This window comes from Phaeoacremonium minimum, assembly GCF_000392275.1.
Source record: "Phaeoacremonium minimum UCRPA7 unplaced genomic scaffold PA7_03_scaffold_351, whole genome shotgun sequence".
Classification (NCBI taxonomy): domain Eukaryota; kingdom Fungi; phylum Ascomycota; class Sordariomycetes; order Togniniales; family Togniniaceae; genus Phaeoacremonium; species Phaeoacremonium minimum.
The window spans coordinates 31,741-50,914 of record NW_006921255.1 but is presented as its reverse complement, the minus strand read 5'-3'; the positions used below and the strand labels follow the sequence as shown (position 1 = coordinate 50,914).

The following is a 19,174-nucleotide window of genomic DNA, read 5'->3' as shown; positions in this document are numbered from 1 at the left end:
TCTCATCTATACGCAAAGTGCTGACATCATTCAAGATTAAAAGAAGAAAAGAAGACTTGGCTTGCTCTAACCAAGCCAATACCTGACATACCAGCCCTCTATCCGGGCGGAGACCCGAAACAGGCTGCCCTACCAGATGAGAGTCTGCTTGACCCAGATGAGGCGAGAATCCTCCATTTCATTACAAGTCAGGATTCTTCTTTCGCACACCTGAAGTCGAAGATGAGATCCAGGCTACAAACGATGCAATCGTCTTTAGAGTTCAGGGTGGACCATCTCGCGGATAGTGTTCATAAGCTGGACCAAAGGGTGAGAACAGGAAGTCGACAGGCAGATAGGATTCTCGCTCTAGGCTCGACTAGGCTTAAGGAACGAGACGAGAAGGAGAAAGGAGTGGCTGGGACCAAGGAGATGCCCGTTATGGAGGTGCTGCGAAGTCTGGGGAGGATATTACCGGAAGGTAGCGGGTGAAAAACACCACGCCTACAGTCCTTGCGATACAATGTTCTCGAGGGGTACAGCATGGCGTTACTTTGTGTGGAAAATGATATAATGATTGGCATGAGATTGGGAGGCTTCAATTGGCGTCTAGGACGTGATCATCCCATCGGAATGGAGATCAAAGGGCATGAGGGTTCGGTTCATTGCATAAAGAGTCTGAGAGGGTGGCCGCATCGAAACTGACGTTTTCTATACCATCTGTATGTTTGAGCAGCCGGCCGCCGGCGTGTCTTTCCAGATTTGCCAACCCAATGGATCTCATAATTCCATACAAGGCCGATTTGACCTATGCAGACATGGTGGCAAATACACTGTTATACAAAAACACATCGCCCGCTGAATCTTGCTATTTGTGATTTAGCGGCGGCATGAACGCCATCCCCTCTCCCCTGCCCTTTGCATTGCCCCCGTCCAGCACTCCCGATGCACTGCGCTCACGGACATGCCGCCTGAGCAGGGCCAGGATCTCGCTGTCCTTCCACCGCGCCGGCACCGGCCGGTAGGCCGGCTTGAACGTGCCTATGGTCTGCGCCCACTCTCCTGGCCGTGGGCTCGGCGTCGTCCACGGCTCGGAGTTCTGCTTTGCGCCCGTGGCTGCTGGACTGCTGGAGGCGCCATCTGCGGACTCCTCCTGCGTCACCCAGTAGTAGATATCCCAATCGTTCTCATCCAAGAAGAGATCGTACTGCTTCATCTGCTCAGGGCTCATTGTGGGTAGGTGCTCGGAGGCGAAGGTCGAGAGCAGGAGATCGGACTCGAGGGTGCCGCGCTTACGGGACTGGTCTGCATAGGATCCAAGGTGGTTAGTAGACGCTTATGGCGATGCTCGCAAGGCTCCAGGAGAGGCTGGCTTACAGATCAATCGCGCGCGCATCGTAGCGGCATCCTCGCCCACCCGCCGGAGCGGCTCAATCTTGAACTTTGCGCCCTGCAGCTCGCCTACTTCAAGTTCCTTGTTCGGGTCGGCCGCCGGGTCGATTGGCCCTCGCGACGAGCTGCTTTGCCAACGGGCGTTGGACATGCAAGCAGCCGGACGGGCGCCCGCGATGATGCGCCGGGTTGCCGGGCGGAGGAATCTCTGGAGTGATGCCATTGCATGTGTTGCTCTCGTGAATCTCTGCGATGCACTGAGCAGTTGATTTTGGTGTTTTTTGCCTTGCGTAGAAGGTAAAAGACCGGCAATCAGATGTATGATTCAACACATTTGGTAGAGGCTTGAGGTCTGGCACATTAGTGATGTAAAGCTAGGCGGGCCGAGGCCGAAAAATTAGTGCCGTTCGGTTCCGCCTCTTTTTACAGTAGTGCTGTAATGTTCTAGCTTGGCAACGCAGATCTAGGCAATTGTACGGGCAAGGGGTCAAAGTGGTCAGATTGCCAGTTATCAATGCAGTGTTCACAGAATACACTTTTGTCTGCTACGACTATGTTATAAGTGTAAAGTTCTTTCACTGCATTGGTATCGTGATCTGAATATGAGGCGTATAGGCCCATACGGAAAGAGTCGTCCACTAACAATCATGCTTTTTTGTCAACCAGTCGTAGTATACACACATCGAGCGATTTCCCAAGTATCCCATAGCATCATCTGCGTTGCCCAAATACTACCATACAGCTCTTGAACTCCTGGGCACCCAAAAGCAGCCGTCTAAGAGAGAGAGCCTATTAAATGAGATGCTTGGATCTATTGGTCCTAAAGTCAGCAAATATCTCCAGATTACAAAGATGTGAGCGATGGGGAGAAACGCACCGGAAGTATGCCCTGAGGTACATGATCTGCCATCCCCAAAGAGCAATCAGGAGAAATGTAGTGCCAAAGCCGAACCACTTGACACGAGTGTTTGTGCTCTCGTTGGTGTCTCGAAGCTTCTGCTCGCGTGCCCTCAGGTAATCCATCTCGCTAACGACCTCAGCGGTGAGCTCCTCTAAACGCCGGAGATCCGTCTCAACGGGCTTGAGCTTCTCGGTCGCCTGGATGGCGGACCAGTCCTTGGCATCGGCACCAATGTCGATGTCAAGCTCGACGTGTCGGCTAGGGTTGTCGACATATTTGTCTGCAGTCCTTGTCAGCCCCTGCACGCTTGTCCGCCCCCGAATCATCGCCCGGAATCACATACTTCCGCTTAGAATATTCTCAAAGCAGACATCAAACGCGGAATCGGCGTGGGAGGTGAAGACTGTCCGCGACTCGCCTGCGACGTCTCTCGGTCGGCCGTACTCGTTTCCTACAGCGTCCTTGATCTAGTGGCAATGATATTCATCAGCCATGTTTCTGACAGCTAAACACCCTGTGATGTAGGTTGTACTAACGTGCATGTTCACGACCATTCCATCGCCTCTGTGGCCGTCGACGGTGGCCGTCACGACGACCAAGGTGTCCTTAGCCACAAAGTTCCGTATGCATCGCTCCGGCTTCCGATCGTGCTGGGAATACGCTTGCAGATCGAACTTGAGGGCCTGGGCGCAGGCAACCAGGAGGACGAGACTGCAGACGTACTGCAGCAAAGAGCGTGGAAGGGCCATTGTCGCCGGGAAGAAGCTGCGTGAGTTGTGCGAAGGGAGCTTCTTGGACTGCCAGAAGGAAACAGGAGAATAGGTGCGATAAAGTGGTAAATCTGTCGCGTTCCAATTGGGGCTAGCTCACCTGTGGTGGAGCGTGGCCAATAACGTTGACACCCAAGGAAAAGCGCGGTAGCTTAAGTCACCCCCTGGAACCGAAGCCTTCTGGTCTGCGTTGCACGTGCGCCCGCGGCAGCCTTGCGGATCTCGAACTTCTTTGTATGTTTCCTCCCCATTCGCCGCCGCCTGTGCAGACCAACCTCGACCGAGATCCGTCCTCGAGAGCTTCGACCCGCACCTGTTCTCTCGCGAGTGCTTGACAATCAAGACAAGATGCCCAAGTGTAAGTCTTATTCTATCACCAAGCCTCGACTTTTCAGATGACCATCACTGACTTTGCGACAGTCTTCTGCGACTATTGCGATGTCTACTTGACGCACGACTCGATGAGTGTGCGCAAGGCACACAACAGCGGACGTAACCACCTTCGTAATGTCGTGGACTACTACCAACGTATGTTCTGGTCCTCCTCTGCTCTTATGGCCGGGCCCGACAGCTAACATCAAGCCGCAGAAATCGGTCACGAGAAGGCGCAATCAGTCATCGACTCCATCACATCCTCCTACGCCGCCGAGGGCCAGGCGCACAACAACCCCATGCTACCGCAGAACCAGCCCGGCGGCGGCGCGTTCCCACCCCCAGGCATGCCCTTCTCCTTCCCCGGCGGTGTGCCTCCGCCGCCCTTTCCAGGCATGCCAGGTGCTCCGCCCGGCCAGTTCCCGCAGGGCATGATTCCTCGTAAGTCCTCATCCTCACCCCAAGTCGGTCGCTCTCCTCCCTGGCGATCTACCTAGGTATACGGCCCCGTACTCACAAGTCTTCTCCGATGCAGCCCGCCCCGGATCCGGCCTACCAATGCCGTCCTTCCCACCACCAGGCGGCGCGACCAACACGCCTCCCCTGCCGATTCCCCCTCCCGGGGCCGGTGGCCTCCCCTTCCCTCCTCCTGGGGGCCTACCGTTCCCGCCCCCGGGAGCCGCGGGCCTGCCGCCGAACTTCCCCTTCCCTCCTGGCGGACTTCCGCCTCCTGGAGCAGGCTTCCCACCGATGCCGCCTTTCAACGCCAATGGACCGCCGCCGCCGGGACAGGGCCCTCCTGGCGCGGACAGATGAGCTCTATTCTCGGTATATGGGGAGACCGGCTTCGCTTTATCAGTTGGGCAAGCAACATATCACGGCGCATGGCGTTTAGGTTAGGTTGGGGACTGAAATATCGGTTGCATTATGCAAGTGAAGGTGTACCAATAAAAAAAAGTACTCAACACATCCATCAGATAGGTGGCTTCCATATGTGCTCGAGCCGTTGTAGTTGGTGCTCTAGGGGGCAGCCAAACCAAATAACCTCGCAAAAGGACAGATAAAAACCTGTTCGAAAAGGTCCATGGACACATTGACCTCGAGGGTTTGGGATTGATCAATATCATTAGATTGATGTCTATAATTTACAACCTCGTCCTCAAAATGACACTTTGTTACAGGGACAACCTCATTCCCGACATCTGCAAGATACACAAGACTCTTAGGAACAATAACAACATGCTCTTGATTCTTTCCAAAATTAAACTTGTTTTCGCTCCTATAGACGCCGGTACCCGCTCGCCTCCTCAACACCCATATGACCGTACCATGATGTCGTAAAATGTTGTCATTCAAATATTTCATCATCAGTCATAGGAGTTTCTGCTTCATTTCAAAAATGTGAACCCATAGCCTAGAAAACAAATGCATATCCCAGGACCGCCGCGAACCAGTCATATCGGTCGTTATCACCATAAATCCTCCTGAAAATCCAACCTGTCTCTCATGTCTAGGGTATAAAATGGTATCATTTTTCGTCGTATTTGTTGGTGTTTTCATTGTGTGTGCGGCCATCACTTACCGGGTAGCCTGAGCCTGAGCAAAGGCGTCCCGATAACTATTCCTGCGAATTACATCGCCAACGCCGTCTCTCACCTCTCGAGGCCCACTAATCTTCTGACGAAGCTCTTTGCTTCTCTTCTCGCGGCGACGTTCACTAAATCGCCGTGGCAAGTTTTGCAGGCTGTATTCCTCGAGCTTACTTCCGAGCCCGGGAAACAAGCGGGCTTTTTTGGGTTGGCTGGGGTTGCCCGAGCTCTCCTTGCTGAAACTGTAGGACTGCCAGAAGTGTCGACGACGGTTTGAGAAGTCCTGGTCAGGGGCAGTATATGGCCGTTGATCATCCGGTCTTGCATGCCGTAAGGAACCTACGCTTCCACGGTGCTTGACAACACGTAGGTTGCCACTAGGAGTTCGCTTTATGGTGCGGCGCTCGGGACCAGTATGCCTGCTTGCAATGTAGTCCTCGAACTCGTCCTGAATTGGCATTATGGCGAAGGTCCGCTTCATCCGATCACTAAAACTTCTTCGCGGAGGGTGTGGCCGATTATCGATAGGCGGGTACCGGTGCACTTCTTCTTCCATATCGTACATATCATCCTCCTCATCTCCAGACTGGTCGGAATATGCTGGACGCCAGAATGGGTGCAGTCTTCCCTCGTCGGCAGGTTTGTCTTCAGCAGTGGGGTACGCTAGCACAAGAGCTGCATGCTTTCCCCTGTCCAAGTCTGGATTCTCGGCACTCTCCCTTCGAATATTTTTTGACAGAGAAAACGTCCGAGTGAGAAAGCCAAGATTGGGGTTGCGTGCTGGCGGTGGGCCATACTCAGAATGACGGCGTTTACCTAAGGCTCGGCGTACTAGTGATACATTGCGGGCCGGTTTTGGACCAGCTTCAACTTCGTAGAAGTTGCCGAGTTGCTTGTCCTTCTCCTGAGCTGGCGTGAGACCCGATGGAGTTGCGGGTATGAAGTTGATAGCTGGGGGCTCTGGTGGACTGCGAGGGTTTCTTAGAGGTGAATCCACATCATCCATTGAAAAAGCGAACTGTGGAGGAGTAACAGGGCCGTTACCATCCTGGTCTGAAGTCACTATCGTGGGGTTGCCTGCCTCGCGCGAATCGACCTTGTCCGATGTTTTGGACTTTTGCGAGCCATCCGAGCCATCAGACGGTTTGTGATCCACCATTAACACAGACTTATTCTGATGAGGGACAATGCTGACTGCCATTGCTTCCGAGATCTCTGCCGCGGAGGTGCCTGTGGTTTCGACGGACGCTTGAGAGAAAGGCGTCACTTGAGCAGAAAGCCGCTTGCCGAAGAACGGATCACCATTTTTGTCAACGCTAAGCTTATGAACCGGCTGTTCTTGCGTGTCCTCGACACCGTGACTCTCAGGTTCTACTGGCGGTGCGGGCTGCAGCTTGACCGCTGGCAGAAGCACCTCCTTCCTGGTGTTATGGACATCTTGCAGAGCATTGTGCGCCTTCAAGCTCTCTGATGTCAAGGAACCTGCCCGTGAAGTATTACGGCTTGTTGGAGCTGAAAGCGAAGATGTACGCCTAGGAACGATAGGCGGGTAGTCCATGGTTCGCTGGTCTCCTGGGGTTGATCCATCTGACTCAGAGGTTGCTCGTCCACGTCGTGATGGTCGCTCAAAATAAGGGGTCAGATCCTTGCTCCTCGATACTTGAGACAGTGGTGCAGAACTCAAACTCTGGCTTCGCCTGGAGTGTCTGCTGCTTGTCGACCGCAGGGAGCGTTCCTTACTGTCTGACCGCACAGATGAAAGACGATCAGGGACAACGACGACAGGTATTCCGCCATTCTTCCAAATCTCTCGGCGCGCTTTGCGGCTTGTGAGAGAGTTCATGGTTCCTGAAGAAGCTACACTATCAACTCGGGCATCTCGTAGATGCTCCACTGGCCGCCTCCTTCGCTCAGTCTCATCCAAGCCGACTGATGTGGGTGCTGTACTAGGCGGAGATATATCCGAGCTGGAGTCACGCAATGCATTTAGTTTTTTGACGTGCCGCAAGGTCTTCTGCCGTCGTGGTGGAGTGTCGACCAGTATTGCTTCCACAACGGTCGACACGGTCGACTTTGACGACATACCGGACGATCTCCTCACATCTGCACTGAATGATGAATCCGAGGTTGACGGTGCAGGTGCGGTAAACCGCCTGATGGGCTCAAAAGTGATTTGCGGCGAAGGATACGCGAGGGGTTTCCCGTGTAGAGGCATGGCGCGTACAGCTTTGGTAGCATTTGTTGGAGTGATCGTAACGTCTTCGATAACTTCGTCGTCGCGGGTGTCTGAGTTTACTCGTGGTCGGCGTTTCTTCACGGTTACATTCCTCATCAAATTGTCATCCCATTCCTGTTCGACCTCACTGGCGGAGCCCCACTCTCCATCAAAGGCCATAAATTCGCCCTTTGATCTTGGTGTCAGATTAGGTTCAGGGCTCGATTCCAATCCTAATCCTAACCCTACTGCCTGAGGTTTCGATTTCTCATCTGCTCTATTCGGCCTAACCGTGTTTTGCGACGTCCTTGCAGAGGGCATTCCTGGGCGTAGAGTCGACTTGCCATCATCTTCATCCGACGACTCCGGGTTCTCCCTCGCAGTCTTGAATGATTCTGTCCGGGAGCCAGTTGTGCTTTTCGAGGGTAGTCTCTCGTGCACAACGGGCCGTAAAGCTTTAGGACGCCGCTCGGGCTGGGGGGGTGTGACATCTGGAGTTGGAGGGCTTCGCTGGTTTGTAGGTGTAGTGGGAGCCTGTTCTTGGATATCTTCCGTGCTCTGCTCGGGTGTTTCGACGTAAGTCGGGCTCGAGGGTATCGCAGAGTGGCTACTCGAGGAGGTCCGCGAATGCGCCGGTGGTGTGGGAGGAAGATCAGGCCAAGTCCCTTTTCTTCTTGCTTGTTGTTTAAGTGCTTGAGGGCTTGTGGGCTGTGAGCCCGAGGTCGAAGATAGAGCAGTGTCGATTGTCAAGTCATAACTCTTGAGAGCAGACGCGTTGAGGTCATATGTGGCAGGGTATCTGCTCTTGCGCGGGTGTGGAAGGGTCTTATGCTTCCTGAACAGCCGCTGACTCGCTGCGAAGCTGCCGTCTGGCGGTGCCATGTATTCAATATTCGTAGTAGGCATGGTGTAATGTGCCGACATCGAGCTCGGGCTTATCGTCATTCTTCCTTGATACGCCTAATCTCGCAACCAGGGGGCCTCGCCCTTCAATATACGCGGCTTTGGACGACGGATTGTCTTTCGAGTGTTTGCATTGTAAATGTAACGATGGCAACCGGGCAGTGATAGATATAGAGGGAGCTAGCAAGCAGACGGAAGCAGTTCGATGCGTGGGGGTGTTAAGACGTGGCCTTGGAGTCTGGGGAAAAAGACGTGTCTCTCCACTGCCTCTTGCCTAGATCTAGGCCTCCAGACCAGCGTGAAGATATCAAGCAACGAGTACCTGAATGGCGCAGGAGTCAGACCAGTGCTTCCGGCAGGTAGACTCGTACGGCGAAGGGGGAAGTGCTGTCCTTGATCCCCAGCTGGCAATTATTGTGTGGGCTTCGGCTGTGGGAGTGCACCGAGTTCTCTGAGCTCGCTGTGGTTCAGGACTGTCCACCTATGCTACTGTGTCGCAGTCGATTTTGTCGGTCGCCAATCAAGTACGGGACAGGGCTTCCATGGCTTGAAACTCGGGACTCGACGGGGGTGCGATGACAAGAGGCTCGCTGTAAGGCAGTATATCTGACACAAACTGGCAATGCGGAAAAGGCAAAAAGTCTTTGCTACTGGATGGGGGGAGGGGATGATGTCGTCCGCTTTCTCACTTGTTGCGCTCGCGCAGAGGAGTCCAGAAGAGAGGAGTACAGGCCGTCAGCAGCATAGGACAGAGCAGTTGAAAGTACCGATTGGCTGAGTGGAGACTCGAGGAAGGACCCAGGCAGTGCCAGTGCCAGTGCCCAGTGCTCAGTGCCAGCGTCTGATGGTCGGCAGGGAACAGAAACTGGGAAAGCAAGGAGAGGGGAGGCTGGGCGACGAGGTTGGAGGGGAACTCCCTACCTCTTCTTCACCTTCTACCTCACAGCAGTTAGTCTTGTTGGTTACGCACCAACGCCCAGATGGGTCACCCCCCAAAATGTCCATTGTCCATTCCCAAGATGCGCCGGCTGGGGTGGCAGGGTGGGGACCAAATGGGAGAGGGCCGGACCGGGGCCTGGCAAGAACAGGGAAAGCGCCAGTGCGCTAACGGTCCACTCTGCAGGTATTCCCTCCTCTTGGGGGACTTGGGACACTGTGTGTCTAACTAACCTTAGACCTGCAGCATCAGCATCAGCGGCCAGTCGGCCAGTAGACGTCTCTTCGGCGTCTTTTTCGTTCTACCCCCCATCGCCGCTGCCGCTGGGTGCTACTGTCGACGATACTTAGTGCAGGCGAAGTAGGGAGGTGAGGAGGCAGATTGATACGGCAGGGTGGTGGTAGGAAGGCCTTGGGATCGAGGCACATGAGATATCATCTATCGGTATCAGCATCCCGCATCCATGCCCATGCTTCCAGAAGCAAAGGTCTCCACCGTACATGCTACAACCTCGAAATGGGCAGGAGCCAGGAGCCACGCCATCGCCGTATCACAGTCAATCCAACCATTTCAAGGTTTTGGTAAGTAAGGTACATAGTAGGTATGCAACGGATGGAAGGTACCTATAGGATAGATTGTGTAGGCTGGTCGAAGAGATCGTGCCTTCCTCACCCATTTCGTTCTTCCCTCCGCCATGTTAAAGGAGGAGGGCGAGCACGACCTGATGGAAGCGATCGATGCTGCTGCCAGGTATCGTTCTACCCTCTACCCTCACCTTACTGCTACTGTGTCAACCACTTGCAGATGCCCATCCATGCCATACCTACATCATGACCTCAGGTGAGATGCACATCAGGAGAGACAGAAAACCATCTCCGCCTCTCTCATCGCGTCTCTAGCGAGAAAAGAGTCATCGAGTGGTTGCTTCTGCATCCCGTCCGTCTGCACGCTTGGCTAGAATCAAGGCATCTTCTAGCTCCTTGCAGCAGCAGCAGCAGCAGCAGCAACGCGCAATGCAGTCTCGTTCCCCCTTTTCACCTAAGAATAGAGGACTTGCTATTCCGCCTGGCCACTCAGACCTCGCGCGACCGGAGGACCGCAGCAATGCCTCAATTCATCCACATATTGATTGATCTCCTGCGCTGCTGCTGTCACCAAGCCGCGGTCTTTCGCATCGCACTGCTTTTGTGCTACTTTTGCTACTGCGAGATGGCCCTGACACATATACATGCCATATACCCTCTTCTGACGACACACATACGACTACCTGCCGACCAAGCGGCGAAGTGTCCTGAGTGAGAGGTGAATGTTGGTACGTTACTCTCATCCAACAGCAACCCATCACAAACTGCACGCAGGTCTCAAGCAGAGAGACCCGCCCCCCAATTTTGCATCGCTCACATTGGTCGAACCTGCAGCAGCACCAGGTCACCAGACAAATCATCTCGTGAGATCGTGCACAAGGCTGCCCGTCCTTGTCCAAGACCCGCATGGTCTGCAGATTCTGCAGACGAATAGGACACCGCATGTGGCTCTTCGCGGAGGACCGGATACCGTCGACGGGCTAAAATCTACAAAAAGAAAAAGAACAATGTGTGGTAACAAGATGGCAGAAATTGTTAGTGACACCTACTTTACTTACACCAGGTTGGGGGCGCTCGCCATGAATGCCAGGTGTGCCATCAGGGTCCACAGGCGTACAACCTCCCTTACGTTAGATGCGGTCGATCCACAAACATGCTGCAAAAATGGGCATAGCCCTAGATACCCTGATGGCCATCTCTAGATGCTATATGAATCCGACCGACTTGTACCTCGTCCGCAATGTAGCGGACGTCGTCCGGTCTTCGTGGTGTCTCAGATCATGACTTCGATCCCAGCGAGTGGCACGCTATTCGACGGTGCGGCCCTTCCCTTGCTTCCAAGGCGTTCTCGTCCAGCGCGCCCCAATTTCTAGTCTAACCTAAATCAATCTCCACGCCGAATGTCATGATAGATCGGAGTGATAAAAGTTCCCAGAGCGACATGTGTGAGACAGCATGACAACCAATCAGCATAGCTTCTAGGCTTTTCCTCTATCACAATTGCGGACTGCCCAACTCCTTCCCTCCGCCGCACATACAGGTACCCCTGGTTTTCTTAGGCACTTACTTGATCCAATCATTAGTCTATGTTCATATAACTGATGGCGTACCTTATAGTTCGCTATGGATTTCAAGCTGCACCTGGTGAACATGAAATATCCGACTTGCGAACAGTGGCAGGAGTCTGGATTGTTCATGCAAGCTTTGAGGCAGTACGGATCTTGAGACCTGCACGAAGTGTTGCAATTCACCGCAGATCCAGAGCTTGAAACATTGATCTATGGCGAAAAGATAAGCCTATTTGTGAACAGTATCCTTTTACTTTGCAACTACTGTAGAGTAATGTCTCAGGCCGGTCGGTGTCCGGGTTTATGAATCTTCACTGCCAACACCGTACATCTGTCCGTCCCGGATAGATGGCCCGTGCCGGAGCCCCCGTTCACCGGGCCCCGCCAGCCGACCAACACCCGGAACAGATACCGATCTCTGACGATAAGTCACGCTGTTCTCAGACTTGAAGCATACAATGTATCCAGCATTTTCCTTTTCGCGTGATATCATATCCTTCTTGTTTGGCATCATTCAGCGTCACTACATCATTCTGTTCGAGATTCTAATCGACATACTGCTCGATTAAAGATGCCGTAATAGTTACTCTTCAAGCTCACATAGCAGTAGAGAGCTAAAGATATTGGACGAGTGCCACATTATCTGCAGTGCTGGCAGTCAAGAGGAAGAAGTCTTCTCAAAACGCTTCCCTAGCTACATCAAGTGAAACCGAGTTGGTTGGCATTGGATTTGTCATTTGATGAATTTTGCATTTCATTATAACAAGGGAAAGAGGTTTCCAAATTATACATGTTTTGTGTGGTCTGTATACAACAGACTTTATATATCAATCTTACAACGCTCTCTCACAAATGTCAAGTGTTAGGTGGTCGGCGAAAGACTATTGGTATAGAGCTCTCTACGAATGACTAGTCCTAATAGCCACACAATGCTAGATCTGTTAGGAAATCTCTTGCTATGATACTCCTACCTGCTGTGTGAGAAGCTTCTAAAAGCAAGGCGGTGAGTAATTCTCGAGATCAAGCACGTCGGAAAGAGGCACGGGACTCTTCAGGATACCTACACCATGGTCCGATACTCTGAAAGCCGCAACCTCAGACGAGTATTCAATCACCCTTTCTCCTTATTGTTGGCGACTTGGCTGCTTTACTGTTAACTACACAAGTCCTATCCAAAAGCATTTAGGATATGCTATTGTCGGCCGGTCCGAAAGTTGCCCGGAAGATATTCTTCGGAGACTCCCGACTACTAGGATAGGAAGAGGGTATGGCTCTTACACTGATCATCACCAAAGCCGTTTCTGATGCAGGGCCATAATGTTTGTATGGGGCCATCCAGGGCCGATGACGGAAATTCCACACTTTGTCCACCGATCTGCCCTTGGTTCACAAACCTGCAGACGAGCCCTTCGGGAATCATTCAGTCTTCTCTCTTATCGGAGCCGACCAGGAAGACTGTCTGCTTATCTCGAGGTCGAACCCCACCAGAGCCGTTCGAGCACACAACTGCCCCGCCTCAACTTCATTGGCGTCATATCTGGGCCAATTGCCCCAATGCGGTCGACGGTTGCTCAAGAGAAATCCATTATCATCGCCAATTAGCTCATTGTCCAACGTGGGATAATCCTCGAGTGAGCTGACGGACGGTCCCAAGACTACCGATGGCATTCGATTGGACAATTGGACCGTCTCTCCTCCCCCCGCCGCCGCAACAGTTGGCAAAGCCAGCCAGGCATTTTCCTTTATCTTGCGCCCCGCATCAGCGAGCTATGTCATCCAAGCTATGAGGACTGCCGTTTACCTAAGAGGAATCGCTTGAATGACACGTCCTCCTGCACAGAATGGTGAGATCGAGGCCATCTAGTGGGCGGCATTCGAGATCGCAGTGGGCACTCCAGTGGTGATAAGCTCAAGGAGATGCACTTGCCGTGACCCGCTACTGCAAACAGCATGGAGCTCTCGCCAATCCAGTAGCTCGACGGCGTCCTGCAGAAGCCAATGGGCCTTGATAAAGCTCGCCCGGATGCCCAGGTTCTTTCGTGCTCTTCCTTCTTCTCCTTGAACCTTCTGCCCTCTTGATCTGTTCACGATGTTGAGCAAGACCTACTTCACGCTGCTTGGCGCAGCCATTGTGTCAGCCCACGGCGACCATGACTTGCAGAAGTCCATGTCTGGTCCACACCAGTCTCTGTGGTACAGCACTCTTCCGGGAGACGGTGGGACCCAGGTGCGACCAATTCGTAGCTGCGACCGAGGCTCGAGCTAACAATACCAGGCCGACTCGGTCTTCTCCGGTATCTCGACCTTTGGTCGGCTCCCATATGCGCAGTGCCTCGCACAGAGCGACGTGAAATATGACATTGCCTTCATTGGTTCGTCAATTGTCCAATTCTGAATTGTCCACGCCGAACTAATACGAGCCCAGGCGCGCCGTTCGACACCGGCACTTCGTACCGCCCTGGTGCTCGCTTTGGCCCATCTGGCATCCGACAGGGGTCGCGTCGCCTCAACCTCTAGTGTGTAGCAGTCTTCATGTTAAGCTTCGTATGCGTCCTCGCTGACAAAAATATCGTTCGCAGTGGAGGATACAATGTGCCACTTGACACGAACCCTTTCAATAGCTGGGCTACGGTTCTTGACTGTGGCGATATCCCGGTCACCTCGTACGGAAAGCCTATCAACCTTTCAGAAGTTGGTGTGTTGACTCCCATTCTAGATACGACAACACCTTTGCGCTTCACCAGATCGAGGAGGGCCACTATAGCATCCTCTCACGGGCGCCAAAGACCGATGCAGACAAGCTTGGTCCCGCAAAGAAGGGCAAGACTCTGCCCCGAGTGATCACTCTTGGCGGTGATCACACGATTACCCTCCCGCTGCTGAGGTCCATCAACCGCGCATACGGGCCGGTGTCCGTGATCCACTTTGACAGCCATCTTGACACTTGTAAGTGGAGTACGGGGACATGACAGAGTCAGACTCTGCGCTGACACTCGTCTAGGGCGGCCCAAGGTCTTCGGTGGTTCGCCGTCGCAGGTCGCGAGCATCAACCACGGCACATACTTCTACCATGCGTCCCAGGAGGGACTGCTGAAGAACGACACCAATATCCATGCTGGTATCCGCACGACCCTCAGCGGGCCCAGCGATTATGAGAATGACGGATACTGCGGCTTCGAGATCGTCGAAGCTCGTGAGATTGACACCATTGGCACCGACGGTATCATCAAGAAGATCAGGGAGCGTGTTGGCACCACGAATCCAGTGTATTTGTCACTTGACATCGACACGTTGGACCCTGCCTGTAAGTTCTGAGGGACTGGGGAAGTAGTGAGAAAGAGCGGAAATAACAGACCCAATAGTCGCGCCCGCTACCGGCACCCCTGAGACGGGAGGCTGGTCAACCAGAGAGTTGCGGACTATCCTGCGGGGTCTGGATGGAATCAACCTGATTGCCGCCGACATCGTAGAGGTTGCTGTGAGTTCCCCTAAGATTTGGAATTCTGCCAAACGAAAGAAGCTGACCGACTTTTTTTTTTGCCACATAGCCCGCGTATGACACCAACGCCGAGCACACAACCATGGCGGCTGCCGACGCCCTTTACGAGATCATGAGTATCATGGTCAAGAAGGGCCCGCTCAGCATCTCTAGCGAGCCTGAGGAGGACCTGTGAGCCTTGCGGCCGGCATCGACCTATCTTAGGGACCGCGATGGAAACCGCGACTATACTGGGAGCCGGGGTGCGCCGTCTGGGACGGGGTTGACGTTTAACATTCATGACACTGTCTATGAAGAGTCGCGAGGCTCGAGGCAAAAGTTCCAAAAAAGTGCAAGCATAGCTCCTGCCATTTTGTCTCTCTTTCGTATCTGTGATGCGCCAAGGGTCTCACGAGTGACAAGGGCGTTTAGAGTAAGGGCGTGAAAGTGGGAGGACGGTGTGACATAATCAACGATTTGAGTATATTGAATCCATCACATGCCGGGTCGATACGATGTTTCGTTCCCTCATCGGTGTTAAGATGATGCGCCATGGCGGCGACATGCCCCGTGGTGATTTGACAGGCTTGGCACCTCGGGTCAGTATCCGGCGAGTGACTCGTTCGTATTCCATGGGGGGGATCTCAATATTGAGATTGGTCTCCCAGGCAACTTGGTGGAGGTGATTTCTCAACCAGACAAAACAGGAAATGGTCAGTCAAGAGGGTATGACGAGACTTTCCAGAAGTGGTAGCAGGTCAGTCAACGGTGGGTAAGTGAAAGGCAGCGCATGACGTCGAGGTGCAGCACTTCAAGAGCTGGCACGAGGTGGTGATTCCAAACACTCGGGTCCAGATCCCGCGCTGTGCTCGGCAAAATGGAAAATAACTGACTCTGGATGGTGGCAGTCAGATGCTTGCCAGGTGGTGGTGAACGTCGATCTCGTGTTGTGCCCCGTGTGCGCCTGTTCGTGCCTGAGTCTGCCGGCAGGAAAAATTCGCTCGGCGAAATAGCACTAGACTACTAGTACAACCGGGTGCTAAACTAACCTTAAAACCTTGCCCAAAGCGCAGAAGGGCACCTACAAACATAGCGTATGACGTCGATCCGAGGCCGCCTAGAAGGGGGAAAAAAAAGAGTTGGGTTCCAGAATCTGGGGACTTTTTCGCTGGAGCCGACAAGACAAGCATCACGCCTCCAAACCCACCCATGGATACAACGAACTCTCACGAGTCGCTATTCAGCCCACAAGAGGCGACGCCGGCGTTCTCACGTTCTGCTGAAGAGACTGACGGACCGCCGGACACTGCGGAGAAGAAAAGACGGGTCTGTAGTCAGTTTCCAGGCTGATTGAGGCGTGGCTGGGGTGTACACGCACGGCGTCTCTTCGATTCAGCGCTGTGTTTGGCCGCCTCGACAGTCCGGCTGAAGAGAAAAGTTTATTCTTAGCAGCAGTGCCCAACCACATCGTCTCACTCCACTAAGCTGGGGTAGCAGACTACTGTCTGTAGCGGTTGCCACAGGTGTGGCTCACGCCCTCGCCGACGCGCAACGACTGCCCTACTACGGCAGTGTGGCAATGCACATCTCTCAATGCACCTCGATCAATCAGAGCGCCATGACAGCATTTTGCGGCTTCTGGGAGAGCCCTACGGACAGACACTGTCTTGCAGTGAGACCCGCTAGCACCGAGGTGTGCAGCTACCAGCCTCCCTCAAACGCTCTTGCTTTCATCATCACGATGCATAGACATCGAACTGGGAAGCCTCCTGAGACTGGGCAAATCACGCTGGAGACAGCTGTCGATGCATGCATTGCAGTTCAACCTTTTCATTTTCTCAGGGACAGTGGGATCGTCCAGTCAGCGGCCAAGAGGACTATAGGACATGCGGGAGGAACCCGGGCGGCGATCTAGGTAAAACGAAGCTTGACAGCGATCAACCGTCAACCCCCCCGGCCATCTCCAGGGTTCCCCTCCAGAGACTCAAAACAAGAAAAGTTGGCTCCGGCACCTGGTTGGGTGACCGCTCCTGGCCGTGGAAACGCCGTGAAACTTTCCTAATAGAACTACTGAGTAACATGGTGCACTCTGTGCACGATCGTCTATGCTGTGAGATGAAAGGGACAGACAGAGTCGTACCTACCAGGCACAGGGAGACAGGGCACAAGACACAAGATTGCGGGACGGCGGCGTTGACCGAGGCGAAACTTTCCAGATGCGCGGGATTGAGATAGAATGCAAATCTCGTGCAACAGAAGCCATTATTAGACATCGGGCCTGGTAGCGTGTACGGGGAGCGGCCAGACGATGAGTCGTACCTAACCTAGTCGTGGATACGAGTAAATGGACTGAGAACTTCAGTGCACTGGACTGGACTGGACGGCTGGACGGGTTCCAGCGTTGGGAGGTTAGGGGTCCTGTGACGTTACCTCCCGCCAAGAACGACGACCTCGAACCTCACGGCAAGCCGATGCCGCCCTACGCCGTGGGCGTCAGTCTTGTCTCTCTTTGCTCTCTTTGTCTCTGTCTCTTCTCATGTCCCGTCGGCGGTGGGCTGAAAGAACTGCGGGTAAGCAGGAGCGGGTAAGTGGAGAGACAGATCCCAGCCTCAAGGGTTTTTGTCCTACTGCATAGTATTCCTGCGATGCGCTGCGCTGCGAAGCGAAGTCTCGAATTGTGGTGGTGAATTGTGCAGGTTGCCGTCAGTTGCGGTTTCCCAGTGAGCGTCTCGCATACAGTGGCGTCGGGTGATCTGCCAGGGACGCCTGCTCGCTGTGGCCTCCAACCCGAGGAGCGACGGTGATAGGCGACGCTAAAAACTCACCAGCCTCGTGTTGCCCCCTCCGCCCACTTGCTTGTTCTGGCTGACGATTGACCACAGCCCCCTGTCTGTCTGCCAGCTGCCGTGAGTACGAGTCAACCCAACCCCTCCACTCGAGCCACTCTCGTCTCTCTCTCCAGATTGTTCTATTCGAGGCTCATGAGTAAGGCGGTATACCGGTAGGTAAGTACTTGTTTGCCTTCGTCACTGCTTAGAGAGTACTACTCCAAGGTAGGTCATGTCCCGTCTCTCCTTACTCTATATATTCAACCCATCGCCCTCCGGTCTGGCCAACCTTTTTCGTTCACTCTCATCATCATCACCATCAAGCATCCTTACAACAGCCTCAACTGTCTCTCGCTGTATACCAAGACAGTATCAGAGTAGTCACTCGCTTCTCTCTGGTATATCACTACACCACCTCGCCAACCCGCCCCGACTCATACATACAAACCCAGTTTAGATTCATCCTAAACTACCGGTACACACAATGAAGACTGTTGCTGCTCTCATCTTCACTGCCGCTCTGGCAAGTGCCCAGGTCCAGTACAACGAGACCACCGGCCAATACACCTGCGCCAAGCCCGGCCAGGCCTACTGCGCTGGCGACTCTCTGGCGACGAACATCATCATCCGCTGCGATGAGAATGCTATCGGCCATGGAGGCAACTGCAACGACAACCTGGCCGGCGAGCCGCCGCTGGGTGTGAACTTTGCTCCCTGCTGGCAGACCTCCGAGACCAGCGGCGATGCCGCCTGCTCCAAGAACTGCATCGTCTATGGCGGCTCTGGCAACTACAACGGCACCTTCACTCTGCCCGCCGATGTCTGCACGCCGTCTTACACTGCCACCAGCTCGGTCGCCAGCAGCACTGCGGCGCCCACCTCCTCCGTGACCACTCTCACCACCATCTACACCCAGACCACAACCCCGGAGGGAGAGTCCACCACCATCACCGACGTCTACACTGAGACCACAACCTACTGCCCAGAGTCGACTGTCACTCCCATCTCCAGCTACACCACAGTCATCCCGCCGCCCCTGAGCACCGGCCCCAGCTCCAGCATCCTGCCGCCTCCAAGCAACGGAACTGCCACTGGCACCGGCAGTGCCACCCACACTCCCGTTGGCCCGACCACCACCGGCGCGACCACCATCCCCACGGCTGGCGCGGCCGCGAACCGTGTCGGCGCTGGCCTGGCTGCCGTTGGTCTGGCCGCTGCTTACTTCCTATGAGTCTGATGAACAGACTGTAGGTTAAGAGAGCGGAGTTTCTTGTGCATTCTTACAGACATCGCCCGCGTCATTTGGTCTTCCGGCATAAATCATTCACTTCTTCGGACATAAACAGTTTCCCCTTTTGCATTGGCCCAATTTGTTTCTCCCTCAAACTGCTGTTTTGGGGGTTGATAGGAGCCGCAAAACTACCTGCATCATATTTTTTAATGGATCGGACACACACGAAGACGCGCCAGGGTGGGCATACACTTGCATAGTACAGGAGTTTTGGGTGGCATCGGAACACACCTCATCATCTTTGGGTGATACTGAGATACTTATCACGGGCGTTCCATGAGATTCTTATCGGGAATGATTTGATATATATATGAGTATGCATTAGTTGATGAGACACTCGGAGAACCCGACGATATATAGACTTAAT

At 53.8% G+C, this 19,174-nt stretch overlaps 4 protein-coding genes across 4 annotated transcripts; 2 read left to right on the top strand and 2 right to left on the bottom strand.

The window, feature by feature from the left end:
• Positions 1–847: 847 nt before the first annotated feature.
• UCRPA7_4569 (putative tpr repeat protein) lies at positions 848–1,594 on the bottom strand (the record flags this gene model as incomplete). Its single annotated transcript, XM_007917120.1, has 2 exons — positions 848–1,284; positions 1,357–1,594. The coding sequence occupies 2 exons, from the start codon at positions 1,592–1,594 to the stop codon at positions 848–850; spliced, it is 675 nt and encodes a 224-aa protein (XP_007915311.1).
• A 569-nt stretch (positions 1,595–2,163) lies between these two features.
• On the bottom strand, positions 2,164–3,021 carry UCRPA7_4568 (putative endoplasmic reticulum vesicle protein 25 protein; the record flags this gene model as incomplete). The annotated part of the gene is made up of 4 exons (XM_007917119.1): positions 2,164–2,182; positions 2,249–2,552; positions 2,616–2,739; positions 2,809–3,021. The coding sequence occupies 4 exons, from the start codon at positions 3,019–3,021 to the stop codon at positions 2,164–2,166; spliced, it is 660 nt and encodes a 219-aa protein (XP_007915310.1).
• A 369-nt stretch (positions 3,022–3,390) lies between these two features.
• UCRPA7_4567 (putative u1 small nuclear ribonucleo protein) lies at positions 3,391–4,230 on the top strand (the record flags this gene model as incomplete). The annotated part of the gene is made up of 4 exons (XM_007917118.1): positions 3,391–3,400; positions 3,463–3,570; positions 3,631–3,855; positions 3,950–4,230. The coding sequence occupies 4 exons, from the start codon at positions 3,391–3,393 to the stop codon at positions 4,228–4,230; spliced, it is 624 nt and encodes a 207-aa protein (XP_007915309.1).
• Positions 4,231–18,000: 13,770 nt separating this feature from the next.
• Positions 18,001–18,747, top strand: UCRPA7_4565 (hypothetical protein; the record flags this gene model as incomplete). Its single annotated transcript, XM_007917117.1, has 1 exon — positions 18,001–18,747. The coding sequence occupies one exon, from the start codon at positions 18,001–18,003 to the stop codon at positions 18,745–18,747; it is 747 nt and encodes a 248-aa protein (XP_007915308.1).
• Between the last annotated feature and the right edge of the window lie 427 nt (positions 18,748–19,174).